This window comes from Aspergillus piperis (assembly GCF_003184755.1).
Source record: "Aspergillus piperis CBS 112811 unplaced genomic scaffold BO85scaffold_1, whole genome shotgun sequence".
Taxonomy (NCBI): domain Eukaryota; kingdom Fungi; phylum Ascomycota; class Eurotiomycetes; order Eurotiales; family Aspergillaceae; genus Aspergillus; species Aspergillus piperis.
The window spans coordinates 1002907-1019309 of NW_020291591.1; the positions used below are offsets into that span (position 1 = coordinate 1002907).

The 16403-nt window shown below is 49.2% G+C and overlaps 6 protein-coding genes across 6 annotated transcripts; 2 read left to right on the plus strand and 4 right to left on the minus strand.

Annotated features, from left to right (window-relative positions):
• Positions 1-1125: 1125 nt before the first annotated feature.
• On the minus strand, positions 1126-3273 carry BO85DRAFT_9732 (LCCL domain-containing protein). The gene is made up of 2 exons (XM_025665819.1): positions 2645-3273; positions 1126-2589 (listed from the first exon to the last, which is right to left on the minus strand). Exons 1-2 carry the CDS (start codon positions 3157-3159, stop codon positions 1134-1136), a joined length of 1971 nt encoding a protein of 656 aa, XP_025520779.1. The 5' UTR covers positions 3160-3273; the 3' UTR covers positions 1126-1133.
• Positions 3274-4108: 835 nt separating this feature from the next.
• On the plus strand, positions 4109-6513 carry BO85DRAFT_454930 (uncharacterized protein; the record flags this gene model as incomplete). The annotated part of the gene is made up of 4 exons (XM_025661352.1): positions 4109-4502; positions 4558-6195; positions 6248-6384; positions 6433-6513. 4 exons carry the CDS (start codon positions 4109-4111, stop codon positions 6511-6513), a joined length of 2250 nt encoding a protein of 749 aa, XP_025520780.1.
• Positions 6514-6695: 182 nt separating this feature from the next.
• Positions 6696-8366, minus strand: BO85DRAFT_444194 (MARVEL domain-containing protein). Its single transcript, XM_025658961.1, has 5 exons — positions 7829-8366; positions 7590-7746; positions 7340-7527; positions 7232-7281; positions 6696-7174 (listed from the first exon to the last, which is right to left on the minus strand). The coding sequence occupies exons 1-5, from the start codon at positions 7889-7891 to the stop codon at positions 7138-7140; spliced, it is 495 nt and encodes a 164-aa protein (XP_025520781.1). The 5' UTR covers positions 7892-8366; the 3' UTR covers positions 6696-7137.
• Positions 8367-11227: 2861 nt separating this feature from the next.
• On the plus strand, positions 11228-12706 carry BO85DRAFT_9830 (uncharacterized protein). The gene has a single exon (XM_025665823.1). The coding sequence runs from the start codon at positions 11377-11379 to the stop codon at positions 12427-12429; it is 1053 nt and encodes a 350-aa protein (XP_025520782.1). The 5' UTR covers positions 11228-11376; the 3' UTR covers positions 12430-12706.
• A 42-nt stretch (positions 12707-12748) lies between these two features.
• Positions 12749-14011, minus strand: BO85DRAFT_464853 (uncharacterized protein). Its single transcript, XM_025662015.1, has 2 exons — positions 13795-14011; positions 12749-13677 (listed from the first exon to the last, which is right to left on the minus strand). The coding sequence occupies exons 1-2, from the start codon at positions 13925-13927 to the stop codon at positions 12989-12991; spliced, it is 822 nt and encodes a 273-aa protein (XP_025520783.1). The 5' UTR covers positions 13928-14011; the 3' UTR covers positions 12749-12988.
• A 419-nt stretch (positions 14012-14430) lies between these two features.
• Positions 14431-16315, minus strand: BO85DRAFT_444197 (non-structural maintenance of chromosomes element 4 family protein). The gene is made up of 3 exons (XM_025658962.1): positions 15781-16315; positions 14879-15724; positions 14431-14820 (listed from the first exon to the last, which is right to left on the minus strand). The coding sequence occupies exons 1-3, from the start codon at positions 16085-16087 to the stop codon at positions 14639-14641; spliced, it is 1335 nt and encodes a 444-aa protein (XP_025520784.1). The 5' UTR covers positions 16088-16315; the 3' UTR covers positions 14431-14638.
• Between the last annotated feature and the right edge of the window lie 88 nt (positions 16316-16403).

Sequence of the window (16403 nt, forward strand, 5' to 3'; positions counted from 1 at the left end):
ATGTTCTGTGTCATTAGCTGTATGGCATGCATGCACATTAACATGTTCAATGTGATATAATGTAAGTATCCATATCATTAAATGGATAGTAACAACAACCTCACTGCGTCTCATGGGCTTGCTTGTAGTTAGTAGTAGACATTATATAACTGAGATAAAGTATGAGCAATCTCAGTGTTTGATTTGATATCAAAATAGGGGTAACAGAAAAAAAAAAGGAAAGGATAAGACACAGCCATCAGATTGAAAACTACCGTTGAAATTATCACTCCTCATTGACCACATGCTTCGACATCGTTATCTTCATGAGAGAAACAGATGGAGCAGTAATGTGTGTAAGGATCTCGGAGTAAAGTGCTAGATTTCTTTTGTCATCATTGGCGCGGTGGCATCATGGGATAGAAGCAAGAGGGGATAGTGTGGCAGGTTTTTGCAAACGTATCAGAAAAGTTGTTAGTGCTTGTTATAAGAGGAATGATAGCAATAGAAGAGGTGAAAGTGGCCAGTATAATATAAAAAAAATTGAGTGAGCAAAGCAAAGCAAGGCAAGGCTCAAGGCTATCCCCGAACATTAGAGGATAATTCCCTGCCAACAATATAGAAGGTGAAAAGGGCATGTTGAAAAAGATGCCATTCAAACAATAATGCAGCTTGGTAATCTCTTAGATCTCTGTTCAATCTCAATCATCCACCACTTGGGTCAGATGTCTTCTTCCATTCGGTCTCCCGAAGGATGAAGTCCACTGCCTGATATGAATCATTAAAGGGTGTCATGAGAAAGCTCTTTGTGTGTGATTTATCGTCATTGAGATTAGAAAAGCCGCTATCCATAGAAGTTCATAGAAAGCAGCTATGAATAGGCAAGAGTCGCGTCGAGCGGCTCATCATCTAAGATATTACACATGTGGTGTGTTGCTTCGCGAAATTGCGCGTGGTTTTTGTAATCAACGCGGATGGCACGTGACCTTGATTTATCCTGTTTGGTGTACACATGCTGACTAATGGTAATATGCATAAAAGCGCATTCGCATTATCCAATTGTCTATGTTGCAATATACTATTTGAATCCATATATACCTATCCCACCAATATATCCACCCAATCATTACCCAACTAGGTAATCGTGCCGTAGTCTATGAGGCAAGCGCAGAATCATCCCCAGAATCACCATCAGGAAGGACCCAATCCCCCTCACTCTCCCAAGTACCCGGCCTCGTAAAATCCTCATACCAAATCCCACCCAACGCATTGACCTTGATATATCCGAACCGGAAATACTCCGGCTCACCATCCAAATGCCGCGTCCAATTGAATGACTCCAACATTCCATCATCAGACTTGAACGCCCGGAACCGTTCAACGTCGTTGACAAGCACGCTAATACCATCTGCATCCTTATCTACATCATTGAAATTGAACATGATGTTCTGACTCGACAAAATAGCGGGAGCACCAATGACAGGCAGGACGCTGCCCAGTTGCGCGCCGTCCAGCAATGCCGCGGATGTCTGGAGTATGCTGTCGAAGCCCCAGCGCGCAATACCATTGATGAACAGTCCTATGAGGAGGCCTTGGTAGAGCAGACTGGGACGCGTTTGGAGCGTTGTTCCCGGTAAGAAGAGAAGGCTTAGAACGTAGTGGTGGATGCGGAGGTTCATGTGCGGAACAAGCATCAGAGCAATCACGCCGCAGACCATGATTCCGTAAAGAAGAAGCATTTTTGGCATGCGGCCTTCTCTGCGGAAAGCGATGGCCTGGGTGAGGACAATGGCGACGAGAAGGCCGATGATGATGATCAAGGCAGGAATGGCGCCCGGTTGTTGTTGGATGTCATGTGGTGTGAGGCGTGAGATGGGAATCTTGTCGAATGTGTCGGTGTTGAGGGCGCCGACCCAGCAGCTTCCCAGCCAGAGGACAGTCTTGTCCCAGTGTGCGGTGAGGTCGGTCAGGGTTTTGCGGACACAGAAGTAGTACATTGCAAAGCCGACGAAGGCGCAAGGCAGGAACCGTCCTAGGGCTGTGGATACCACTTCATAGTAGTCGGGGGAGTAGGGCGGGTCGGAGGACAGAGCGACCTGGAAGTAGACGATGAAGTAGATGGAGGCGTAAAATGCTGCGGGAGATGTGATGAACAGAGATAATAACGTGGTGACGATGACTGAAAAGGTGAAGAGTGGCCAACGGAGGTCCTGACAGCTTGTTTCGGACGACTCTCCGCCAAAGGTAAAGGAGAGTGGAAAGTATGAGGCGTATCCAATACTCTCAATCCCGTTTCTTATCACTGACGGAAACTTAGTTCTTTCACCCGTTCGTCGCAAGACGCCACAGCCACCTTTCTGACTGTCTATTAGACCAGCGTGTAGTGCTGCAGGACAGATGGCTGAATCTCCACGGTAGATGGCATCAGTATTATCACCATCTGCAGTTCCCCCGATAACAAGAGGACGATAATTGTACTCTTGCGGGCCTACAAAGTACGGCTCTAGCAGCATCGCATCTGCACAACTTGCGGGGCAGCGAAAGGCAAATGCCCCATTGTCAAAGGGGCGGCAGGAATCCCCATTTAGACCGCAGTCGGTAGAATTTGGCCTGCATAGAGAGATGAGTTTGAGAACATCCTAGAACCACGAGAGCAGCAACATACCATAGTCTAGCGTGACATGATAGCTTGACAGGCACACCGTATCCAGACACCTGCTGGCCAGCTACAGAGGAATGCAGGATGGACAGGAATATGACACCCCAGGTGCATATGCATCCGAGCAATAGCCAAACTTTGGCACGCGTGCTCGGAAAATAACGCTCCACAAGGCGGCCTGGTGCCGTCTGCCAGCGCTGCAACCATGGGGTGATCTGATACCGGTGTGGGTATGGCGGGCCTTTAACCCACGCGCGGATCCCAGAAAGTGTACATGAAAATGGCTCCGGCGCTATGCGTCGGGGATGGTGGGTTGAAGTTGGCAATAATGGTTCATTCGTGGTCTCTCGCTGGTCGGGCCGGACGGAGTCGGAACTTTCCCGCCCAACCGTTATGAACTGACTGCTTTCGGAGTCATTCTCATTCGGATCAAAGACGGCCAACGGGTAGTCTTGGGAGGTCTTTCCAAAGGAGGACGATGGAGATCTTGACCTGCTTCTCGAAGGGTGCTCCGGGCGCATTGTTGCTCCGTCGGTATTGTGAGGAAGAACCGCGGGAGAACTCAAACCAAAATCAAGAATGAACGGTTGCTTCGGAAGCTCGCCAGTTAGTCATCATGGACTGGATTAGGCAAAACCAACACATTTAGTATACAACCCTTTTTGAGAGTATGGATTTTGAAGAGCTATACCGGTGCGACGATAACTGGCTGAAAGCCGTCATTAAGAAATCGTCGGTGCCACTCAAGTATGCCAGGATGTCCCTCCCCCGAAAACAGTCTGCAGCCTCGCTGGCTTCCATTCTTCCCTATCAAGCGCAATCATTGGAGGAGCGCATATCCGGTTGCCCCTGTCAATAAAAAGGGAGAGACCTGTATATCTGGTCAGTATTATACCTTGCCAGATGCTGGAAGCAATCGCTATCAAAAGCCATGGCGGTAGAAGTTTGCTCCTTACAATAATCTTCTCGCAGCCTTGCAACCGCCGCATTGAATGATGTATATGTGTTAAACGCATCGAATTTACCGGATATGGCTAGACTTGTTGTTTGCTAGCTTGGCAAGATAGAGTTTCTTCATACATGAGAAAGGGAGCTACAGAACACTGAATGGTTCTGTGGCATAGCCTGAGCATCACACTTCTTCTAATTTGTTGCCTTTCTGTTGCCTTCCTTATACCATGACTTTCAGTGGATATGCTTTTTAGTCAGCTCAAATAATATTTCACGAAACAATTACGCAAACACGAACTTGCCAAATTGACCGTGTTACCATGGTGGATGACCGCAGCCATTAGCCACCTGACCACGGGTGAGCACGACCCAGCCTCACAGCCTCGTCTCGGATGCCTCTCGCAGCCTTGCTCTCTAGACAGATGAGGTATATATTCAGTCACCGAACGTCGATATGAGCAAATCGGAGGATCTTCACTTCAAAACGACTGAGAAGCATTTGGAAGCGTTTCTTCAGGCATGACTTCTTTCCTATTGAGTGATGTGTCGACATCGCCCTCTTCAGAGCCAAAATATGTCACCCAGAAGCAGTGTGTCACTCATCTCAAGCTTCTCTCAGCGTTTGCTGAATTGCGAGATGTAGTCAGCAACAATGACGGCCTTTTCAGGCTTCACGACACAGACGGACATCAAGAGGGTGATGCTCAAGATAAATACCATGCCTTGGTTAAGGAGAAGCGCTGGGCTGTATATGTCGCACGGGCTGTGAAACGATACACAAATTGGTGGTTCCGTTGTCTCCCAAGCCCGGAACCGCTTCCCAAAATGGCAGATATTCGCAGAAATGCTTATGCCAATGTCGTCAAGCCTGAGAAAATAGTGGAATGGCACCAAGATATCCTTCCACCCCTAGGTGAGTGGTTCTGATTTCAAACTGGCAACTGCTCGCTAAAGAAGGCTTGGGATAGATGTAATTATGGTGTGGCACTCGCATATGCTGAGTCCACGCAAGTATCTCGAGGACTGTATCCGGTATGGCAAGATGTGTGTTTGGGGTGCAGGATTCCCCTGGGAGCTTCTTGACCAGCAGATCGATGGCACAACTTTTGATTACACGGCAACTGGGGAAGCGTGCCGGAATTTCGAGTCGCAGGTCGGTTCTAGTTGGGACAACCTTCTTGATCCGCTCACTACCATTGTTCAATGTCCAAACTGCGGCGCCGAGGTCATCGTCAGCTGGACAGCGGGCCAAGACGTGACAGACGTCAACCTTCCTTTTGACAACTGCACAGGCTTAGCTGACAAAGGCTTCCATGCTGTCTGCCACAATTGTGATTACCTTCTTAACCATGACCGGCTGAAGCTGGCCAAGTGGCGTCAGGATGTGCAGTCAGTGCGGGATCAGAGTCGACCTATGCCCGGCTGCTTTTACAACTTACGTGGTGTCCCATTCCCAGTGTCCATGAGCTGGAAAGAAGCAGCATTCTTATATCCCAGCCAACTTATCCGGGTTATAGCGGACGACATCCTAGAGTTCACTGATCCCAAGGCCAAACAATGCCACAGTATCGCCGCTGTGCGCGATTATCTCAGGAAAAGAGTCCAAGAACGCAAAGTCCTGCAGATGGCACACGAGTCACATTTCTCAAAGGTTCAGCCCACTCGGGTTGAGAAGATATGCATCCGTCGGATGATCTCTCGATACTGGGATAACTCTAGCCCATTCTCCCTGGACTTGCTCGGCGCTGTCATCAGACAGGGCAAGTTCATTCAACAAATGGACCGCATCAACTGGCTTAGGTCACCGACTCTCCACGCCACCGTAAACCGAATGATCAGAAAGTACAGTGTCTTCTTCGGGATCATGGCTGATAACCCCAAAGAAATGGCCGTACCGACACTAGATGTGGATTTGGCATGGCACACACACCAACTTTCTCCCAGACAATATTACAACTATAGCGTGCGTTTGACCAATAGGCCAATACAGTTCATCGACCACAATGACAAGGTTGATGAGCTAAAACTAACCAATGGATTTGAATGGACTTGCAAAACATACCGTGAGGTTACCGATGGGGAGATCTACAGCGAATGCGTCTGTTGGTTCTGCGAGGCGATCCGCTATCCCGATCTCTACGGTCATTTCCGCTCATCGTTGTTGTGGCTTTCCGATGCTCGCAAAGCCGTTGATGAGTTGCACAGACAGCATGATCATGCCTCTAAGTCTGACAGTGGGCCGCACATCTCTATTCACAGTGCTGTTCGCCTTCAGAATAGTGAGGTCAACCGAATCATGAGAGAAACTAAAGCTTTGCAACTTCTAGAAGCTTACAGAAAGTCCCTCAGGCGGGCTCAAAAACATTCCCGTTCTTCCAAGGCGCTTGGATCTGCCATCGCAGCGGTCAACTCTCTTGTCTTGCCAACCAGTCCGACTATGGACACAGTTGTTTCTCAGGACGAGATAAGCATGTTGTCATCCGAGGAAGATGAGGTCAACCATGAGGATAAAATTCATAAGACCGTCGACGCCATTTCGAATTTCTTCGATGGCATCGAGAAACTTGTAGATGGACTTGAACAGCTGTTCCATGACGACCCTCACTGTACGGACGGATCGCTTAGTGGGCAAGGGAATTGTATTTCAGGAACGTGCAGCTCTTCTATCGCGACGGGAAACTGTGTCTCTTGCGGGAATGCAGCTGCTTGTGGTGCTTCTGCAGGGTGCGGTGGCGGTGGTGCTGGAGGATGTGGTGGAGGGGCAGGGGGAGGGGGAGGGAGCTCAGGATGTGGTGGTAAGTTCTTCCCTGTCTTTATATGAGTTGGTCTGATGTACCATACAGGCGGGGGCGGTGGGTCCTGATATCTTAAACTGCGCCATAGCAGTGTTTCAGCTCAATTGCCGGAGAGATCTACAGACTTGATGCTATATCGAAAAAGCTCGAATAGATCATAACCCTCTTCGATTCGTGACGACGAAAAGGGGCGGCCAGGAACGAGTCTGTGAGGATGTTGTTGCCTTGATCACCTGACACATGCATGTATCTTCACATGATCGCTGTTTCCATATGAAGATATGTAGCGCAGATATTAGATGGAAGTTCAGTAAATTGGTATATGATTCAACTGTTTCAGTTCTGATATTATGATATAGTATATTGAAGCAAATTATCCAAGTGCGCATGCTCGACATCAAATGTCTCGCTTGGCACTCAGACTCAGCTCCCGGGGTATAGTAACGAATGGACGCCTCAGTACCTCTAAATAGCAACCATCTCAAACAGGTATAGGTGGGTATAAGCAAAGCAAATCATAATATCATCTCATCTCATCTCCTCAAAGCCTCCACCATATATTAAAGCAGCATGTCGAGCAAAAATAGTACTAGTGATGGCGGCAATCATGTAATAGAAGCATTAAGCAACGTTTCACGTGAAAAGAGCGTTAGAGTCGAGTAATTTGCGGGGCGCAAAGCACATGCGCGGCCCTTCCAAGACTCCGTCAGATAGCAAATGGACCAGCTAATAAGCGCTGGGACTTTTCCATGTTTAGACGGCAGAACGGCCAAAGAAGCGACGGCGACCACTGATGCGACACTGTTAGTATCGAATTTCTCACAATGACGGTCATGATTTGACTTACTAGGTAGGAGCAGTGCTATCCTTCCTGACACGGAAAGTGAACCAGAGACCCTGTATCACGATCGTCAGTATGCATATATAGTCAGCAGGGGGGTATACTAAAACATACCACAAGCGCCGAAGCAAGCCAGACAATGGCCGAGATGAAGCTGAACGCTTCAGCAGCCTTCCAGCGACTGCAGGTATTGTTGCGGTAGAGACCACCCCAGTGCCAGATACTGCCACAGCTGAACTTGTGAATGGCGTTGACAAGGATACCGAATGCGGCAAACCACGCAAGGGAGATGATGACGTCAACTGCGGAAAAGGAACGAGTCAGCATTGGCGGAGGGGTAAAGAAGGGAGATGTGACGACGCACATGGCCAGGAAAAGAATCCAGAGGAAAATGGTATGAGCCATATCAGGCCAAGGAGGATTGATAACCCGGCGACAACTTCGGTGTAAATCCAGCGGGCCTCAGGCCATGCGTCACCACTGTATTGCGCAAGGTAGTGGCCGATGATACCAGCGACGACCTATTGAAATTGATAACTATGTTAGCGTGTGAAATAGAGAGCAGAACATTTTTATTTTCATTAATCATAATGAAATACATACCGCACCACAAACAATTTGCGCGACGCGAAAGACAATGGAGATTAGGCGGGAGATAACAGGCATGTTGGCGATTAGGTGATGTGGAGTCGATGCGAATGCAGGGTCGCCAATAGTACGATGTAGTAGCTGTTGGAGTAAGCACGAAGTAGATAGCTAGCGTCACTGAAGCAGGAACGAGAAGTAAACCGGTAGAATAGCCAGCAAGAAGCGACGAGAGAGAAAAAAAGGATGAGGTGGAGGTGTGATTTAAATAATCGAAATGACGATCAAGCTACTCAGAGGAGCCGATGATCCGCAACACGAATTTTCTTGGGCGAGGAAACACCAAAGAAAAACGAGGGGGGGAAGTAAATTTCCCTTGCTCATCGAGTCCTTTCTGGTAATTCTAGTCTGTTCTGATCACCGGGTCTGCCAGTGACATGACATCGCTTTTGAGACTACGATTGGCCAGCCCACAATCTTGCGTCCTGCCCAACGTTCAGTGCGCAACATTTCTCCTCAACCAGGCTGGGTAACTGATCGACCCGCTGGCAAGAAGTGGATGGGGATAGGGTGGGAAGTTTCTACAAAGTATAAAGTAAATTTTTTCTTCTTTTCAATTCGGTGTGAAGAAACTAAATTAATTAGTGGTCCTTTTTGATCTGGTGAGAGCGTCACAATGCTACGATGGGCTGTGTTTGCGCCGAGTCCGCAGCTCTACTACATAGTAGGTACCCAGTTATTATCCTCTGGTCCAACTTATAGGCAACCATCAAAGAAGTGCCACATATAGAATCACTCAGCCACATTCTATACATTTCATCGTATAATCTGCAGAGCGACCTGCTTTAAGGCTGAACCACTCGCTTGCAAAAAAAATAAAAAAATAAAAAATAAATAAATAAAAAGCTGTTGGAAAATCGTACCTATTGCTCTCCACTGGTCCCCATCACTAGGCTATTGTTCCTCTCCACCGCACATCCACCCGCTAACTTCAATAGCGCCCCGACTTTACCCCCTCTGGTTTAGGGGATCGTTGCCAGTCCCTTCTTTTCTCCTAGTGGGTGTGAGTGACCCATGTTTATCCCGCCCTGTGGATGGAGTACTCGCTGGAGTCAGTCCATTCGACTGCTCATCAATCCGACCGGATGACCCAGGACTTAATAATCTGATCGGTCACCCATGGAAAGGAAATGGAAAAAAAAGGGGAGGGTAAAACAGCTGAAAAATCAACATGCGAAAAGAAACAACCAAAACCGTAAACAGTGGTAGTGGCTGTGACGTCAGGGGAGATGCGTGGCAGCCTAGAACACGTAGTTTAATGTGGCGCTGCCAGTAAATGTTGTTGTTGTTGTACAGGAACCAGTGGGCACGACGTAGTGAAAGTCATTAATTTGCAGATATTCGGTGATATCTTGTTACTATCACTAAGCTGCCCTCGTAATTAGTAACACACCTACGTCATTTCTTCACATTCCGATCGTCTTGAGTGACAGCAGCCGGGATTCCAAGGCCTGGCCGGTAGTCGGGCCCTTCTCATTAGTGGTGGGTGTTGCCTGATCTATCTACTTGCTACTAAAGAACTTCGTAAGATAGTCTACGAAGTATGTGTTGACAACAAAATCTGATGACGGAGAACTTAACACTGTTCTAGGCTTCTTTTATTGGTAATATCCTCCGAAGTTCACCAACCAGGGGTGATCCTATAAATCGGACAGACCCCGAAGTTCTAGAGTTTAGCGCGTGGAAACCTTAAGCTTACGGCAACCAAAAGGGGCGCTACGCCGGAGATTCTTTCCACGGGCTTTGGCTGTGTCACATGTCACAGTGCAGCCTTGGACTAACTGTTTAGAGGACACCCTATTTGCGCTTACCCAGCTGGCACATTTCCCCATTATGAATATATCTTAGTTAGACACCTAGAAATCATACAAGAACTTTACTCTCCTATCTTGCCAGCTTATATTACTATAAGTTATGTATCATGCCCGCTCGACCTACCAACATCTGTGCCCTTTGTGATGCACCAGTATGAGTCCGACCCATGAACCTGGCTCTACTGAAAAGTCCAGAGAACCATAATATCTAGACAGTTCTTTTGAACGTGTGTGCTACTTCTTACTGACTGGGACTAGATCGTGCATGCTATGACAATTAATCTGATTGATATGGGCCTGCGGGCCACTACTAGTCTGGAAGATACCAAGTACTGAATAAGTACAAGTTATCCCTACATCAACCCAGTCGCCTACCATCTCCTGAGAAGCCTATACGCATAGCAACATAGCCAAGGTATTCTGATAGACCTGGCCATGAAAAAAGACCACTACCTCGGGGTCTCTATCGTCTTCTGCGAACGAAGGGAAAGCCTACTCTTCTATGAGAACCGTATTAAGACTCCTGATTATGATGTGCCGAAAGCCGGACTTACCTACCTGGCCCATACTTGAGGTTACTACTAGCCAGACTTCTACTGCCGATTGCAGAGTGACCTAAACCCGAGGTTCTCGACCCGCTTTTAACCATAGTCAACAGCAATGTGCATGTTGATAAATCAGCAGAATGCTCCGACAATGTCAGTTCTGCTCCTTCTCAGCTCCTCATAGATTCGAAATTCAATGTGGATGACTAGGGCTCATGGGTGATGTCGCGTGTAAGACGGACATTATCTTGTGGTAGATCTTTCCAGACGGTGTATGAATCAAGGTCGGATTTCCCAGTATTCAAACCGACATAATATTCAGCTGCTCCGAAAAGATCTGGCTGTGAGAAAAGTGACCCTAATGTTAGCAAACATCCCATCCGAATGGTGCCCGCGAGCAATATCAGGACAATATTCGGACCAGGACCGCAGCTAACGCGAAGAGCAGACCGATATCGGCAGCTATTTCGTTCGGGCTCAAGTCATCGATGGCATACACCTGCTAAAAGCAAATTTTCTGAGGGCGTCAGGCTGCCGGATGGCGATAAAGAATGAATAGAGGTAATATGTACATGGAGGAAAGTCAGTCGCGGGCTTCTGGCTGGGGGGAGGGGCGGCTAGGGCATATACTGCCATTGACGGAAAGCATAGCCGCAAGAGGGGAGAGACAAAACCCGCCGCAATTCTGGAACCAGTATCCAATCGCCTCAGGGCGAGCACAGCCTCAAGACTGGAAAGACTGTACGGCTGAGCTGCTAGACCGGAATCATTCGAAACCAGCCAATACTGTCCATCCAATGACCATAATGATCGTCGACGTGCACCTGTTGGTGCCTGCCAGCGCCGCATGGATCATGGTTCGGGCCTTGTCTAATCCCCACTACAAGTGGATACTTGCGGGCGATTCCCCCTCATCACATCAAAGAATCGCCTACACTAACAACCATCCCAGCATGTTAGTGAGAGACAATTGTCGCACGAACGAGTAGTTAGCACAATGACAGATACAAGGGATGCCTGCCACTTTGTCTACTTATTTCCACTGTCACCCCGCGCTGCGTCCATACTCCCTCTATCAATTCAAACCACCATCTCTCTTATTTCTAGCATATCCTAACAATCCCATTCCAACCCAACCTCCATAAACATGTCCACTGAAAGCCACAAAAGCACCTCACCATCCGGTGTCCTCCTACTAGGCAGCATCCCCCTCTCCTCAACAGAAGAAGTCTTCCACAAGATCCCCACCGCACTACCAGCCCGACTCTTCTCCATCCCCGACGGCGAAACCGGCGTCCGCGACAACTACATCCGCTGGCAAGTCGACAGCTTCCCCAAGGAAGCCATCCACCAATTCCTCGGAGGAACCGACCTACCCACCAACCATCCCGGCTTCACCCTGAACGACATCAAGCCAACCAGATACGACACAGTCGCACTCGAATCCTACCAAACCTTCCTCAAGCACCGAGACCAAAAGATCATCTCCTCGGGAGTCCGCTTCCAAGTCTCCCTCCCCCTACCCCTAAACTGCGTACAGGGCCACACACGCGCAGACCTCCACGCTCAGCTAGATCCTCTTTACGAGCAGCGCATGATCGAATCAGTCCAATCCATCATCCAGAACATCCCTGCCCACGACCTCGCCCTCCAATGGGACGTCTGCTTCGAGGTCACAGCGCTTGAGAACGAGCGCGGCCGGCTCCCGGACCCCTTCTTCAAGCCTCATTTCTCGCCAGTGATGGAGGGCGTGCTAGAGCGTATCCAACGCGTCAGCAACATCGCTCTCATCCCCGCTGAGGTTCCACTTGGATTCCACCTGTGCTACGGGGACCTAGGTCACAAGCATTTCGTCGAGCCAGAGGATCTCGGTCTTCTAGTCGAGTTAGCGAATAATATCTTCGAGCGGATTCAGCCTCGTCCGGTTGATTGGGTGCATATGCCTGTGCCTAAGGATCGGGATGATGTTGCTTTCTTTGAGCCCCTGAAGGGGCTGAAGATGGGCAAAGATACCAGGTTGTATTTGGGGGTCGTGCATGCCTATGATGAAGAGGGTACTCGCCGGAGAATCCAGACGGCTAAGTTAGTCGTGTCGGACTTTGGGGTCGCGACTGAGTGTGGGATGGGGCGGACTCCAGCTGAGGAGCTGAACAGCATTCTGGAGATATCTAGAAATGTTGCTTCGCCGGTGTGGTTATAGATTTGTGCCGTGTGGATGTGGGACTTTTGTTTGTTTGGGGCTTTGGAGTACCGTGTATAGAGCAATGAGAAATACCGTCAATTTCTGTTTGGTATGAGGTGAACTATGCGATGAGCATACTTGGACATTAGGAATCTTTCTTGTTGAAACATTTGTGGCACCCGTTTGCTGAGTGGCCGACGATATAGCGTTTTGATCTACTTAGCAACATGCTGTGTTGACATTTTCGGTTGATGGCCGCTAATCATTGCCGTAGCTCAATCTCACCCGATGTAAGGGAGCGCACAAGATCTACGTAAATACAAGGAGTGCCCACCAAGAGCGCACAATGTCCGCTTTTATTCAGAGTCACAGCGCAGCTGGTTCTCATGACTATTTTCATATTAGGCTATTGGTACAATGAAAGAATGGCGTTAAAGAACACCACGAGACAGCTTGCTGTCGTTCTCAGGATATCTCAATCCGCGTCCCTCGAAAAGAAACAAGACGGAAGATTAAAGAGTAAGGGAATCCAGGAGGTAAGACATTAACGAATTGGACCGGCCATACATCTGTCGTACTACACATGCTTCCGATCAGCAAGAAACCATTCCATGACGGTGCGGAAAACCCCCTTCGCGCCGCTCTCAACCACATCCCCATGGCAAGGAATCAGGCGATTGAAATCCCACTTGTCAATTCTGCGGATGGACTCGGTGAAAGCCTGCCGATCTCCACTGGACAGGACATACCAGACGAATCTCTTCTGCCAAGTCGCAGGTGAAGAAGCGGACATCAATGGAGAGACCATCTTGGTGAAAACACCCGACGTGGCGCTCTCTTGAGTCCTGGAGTACTGCTCCCTCGCAGGCAAGTTGAACAAGAGATCCGCCTCAATGAGCGAGCGGGACGGGCGATGGTAGAAGACAAGTTCGCGCGAAGGGTGGCCATGCACATATTCCGTCTCGAATTCCGCGTCAAACTCTTCCGAGATCTTCTGTTTTCCATTGGCGTCCTTGCGGAAGACGTGTTCGAAAGGTGCGGAATCCTTGGTTTTGGGGTTGGACTGGCGCTTTTCCCAGAGCCCTTCGGGAGCGATAATGGCAGCATCAGGGAATGCCTCCTTCCAGGCGGTCAAGTGAATATGATGCTCCATGTCCAGAGCTGCGATGTATTTGACGCTGCCTCCGAGACCGGTGATGGTATCACGCACTTCTTGAGTCAAATTAACAGGAGAGAAGACAGCGACGGAACCGGTTTCCATTTTGACTATTTTCACCAATATGATAAGATACCATTAGCATGACATGCGCACATTAGATTTGAATTACAATGACACCGGGAAAGTGTGAGCCGGGGTCAAAAAAGAGGAAATGAAGTGCGAACCAAGAGTCCCACGTCCACCAAACTTGAGCCGACCGAAACGCGCAAATGGCAAGCTTAAGGTAATGACGTTGGCAGTCACATTGCGGATCACCATGACCTCTGAAGGATTGGCGGGGAAGAGCTGGGGCGCCATGATGAATGTTGTGCGTCGGAGCAGCGTGTTGGTGAAACCAAGCTGCAGACGGGTGAAAGACCACGAGAGTCTAGTGATGTGAGGGTGTACAAAAGAAGATAAGGTCGCGATCGATCGGGGACGAGCAGTAGTTCTGCCTGGGGAATTCACTCGGGCGTAGAGCCTATGACGTAAGGCACCCAGGGCCCGTCCTCCTGTTCCCGCAACCAGCAGGAACAATCTGGTGTTACGTGCCTGGTGAATATTTCCGGAAGGTGCTAGCTACTATCATTTACTAGCTAACTCCAACTTGCCACTCCTCGAGGAAACTCGGACCATTAATTCTTTATGCGTCTCCACATAAGCTGTCAACCACATGCCAATTGTAAGTTATTCAGCTTGGGTGAGGTTTGAATTGGAGATAGAGTTGGGAGCTTGGCTGTCTTCGAACCAATGACAATTTGGCCAGCAGCACTAGTTACCCTCCAGGGACCAGTATTTATCCCTCTGCTGGATGCAAAACCTTGGGGACAAGTAGACTAGTTGTGGATCACACTCTGTATCTAGTTCATTCAGGACACCTATACGCCGTGACAAAATTCATGCTCAAGATTCATACCAACACCGTTCAAACCAAATGGGTATCACGTTATCCACACATAATCAAAGCACTCCCACAGAATATAAACAATACAGAACGCACTTCTCCGAACCCAATCTAGTCATCTGAAATTAGCCTTGCCAGGATTGTGCTGTATTTTGCGTCTCTTCCTCCCGATGAGGAATGATGGAGTCTTTGATGTCATAGACTTGGATCAACTCTTGCCAGGTCTCAAAGTCAAGTGTGAAAATGGCCTGACGCTTCTTGATGCCCTTTCTCTGGGCCTCACTAGGCGCATGAGGCTTTGCCGAATCTGTTTGAGAATGGTCAATTAATTCCTCATATCATGTAGGGTACTGAGCAGGACTCACGCAAAGTGGGCAAGCCCCGGCTATCCACCGCGATTCCAACCAAGCCGTCCCGGACCAAAAAGCTAACGTAGAATAGATTTTCCACACTTTGTCCGAAAGAGTGCGGGTTAATGCAGAATTGGAACAGAGGAACACCTCCATCATCGGCCACATTGTTCCTTGCCATCACCTCTTGCACCGTATCTTCGTCGGGGTCATCTGGCAACTGCGACAATTCCGCCTCTACCACATCTTGTCCGTTGTTTTGGGTTCTAGCCAAAAGTCGATTGATGCTGGCACACATAGTCGTCAAATTCGATGTTTCTTGCCTGTCCAGATCTTTTTCTTGCAGTTCTTGCGGTGCAACGGCCCGTGCTGGGTCGATTCGTTCACGGGCTCTTCGTACAGGTTGCTGCCGGACGCGCTTCTGTACAGAAAGCGGTCCCAGCAGGAATCCAGGAACTGACGGTCGGGCATTACTGCAGAAACAAGCAGCGCGCCCGAGCCAGTCCCAGTTCATCGCATCACCCTGATCCTCGTCGCTATCGTTGGGGTCCATCTGGCTCCTTCCGATACCCGTGCGCCGCCGTTGGGTGCTGGAAGGCATCGAAGCTTGGGAGTCCGTAGGCGCCCGGCGCATGAAAGAGATACACTTAGAGACAAACTCATCCACATCTATCCCTGCACTAGCATCCCCCAGCACCAACTGTGCCGTCTTTTTGTATGACAGATCTGCCGCTTGAACAAGCAGCCGTGAATCGATGGTTGCGTCAGAAGTCTGTTTGACATTCTCGAAGATGTCGTTCGCTTTCTTGATGGTGTCACGCAGGCCATGGTTGCCAGCCTGTAGATATTCATTCCTAGAGTCTACCATAAACCATGTCAGACTCGGCGGCAAGATACAGAGCCTGAGTCAGCCTTACCGTTGAGGTCCCGCGTCAAATCTCTGAGGCCCTTACGAACTTGTCGCCTCTCTCGGTGGTCTTGATCCGGATCGTAAAACTGATTGACACTATTCCGTGTCGCCTGCGACGCTACTTGAGACTGAGTGTCTTGCACGTTAGAGTCTCTTGCTGAGAGTCGAGCTCGCTTGGCTCTACGGGCGTGTGCCATCGTTTGCGGCTGGTTTCTTTTGGTGTTCCCTGTTGCACTTGAACTATTCTCCTTATCGGATGGCGATCCTTGCGACACGGGGTGGTTCGAAGATGTAGAGGAAACAGAAGGTGCCATCTCTAGCCGCCGGGCAGATATTCTGCGACAACACACCGTTGGGGAGGAGGGGTTGACAAAGAACACGACTGGGGCCGCCTCAGGTCGAGTGGCTAAAGGGTAGTAAGACAAAGGACAGATACAAAGAAGGTCCTGAATGAAAAGGAGGCATAAGCAAATGCGTTGCAAATCAGCATGAGCTACGGGCTCATTGAGTCCCGATAGCAACCCGTGATATCTTTCTCTCCGGGATATCTCTTTCTTGGTCGCCCAACACAGGCAAATCCACCGAAGCGCGCGTTGAACGCGTGGTGCACGTGATCCTAGAGGACCCCGC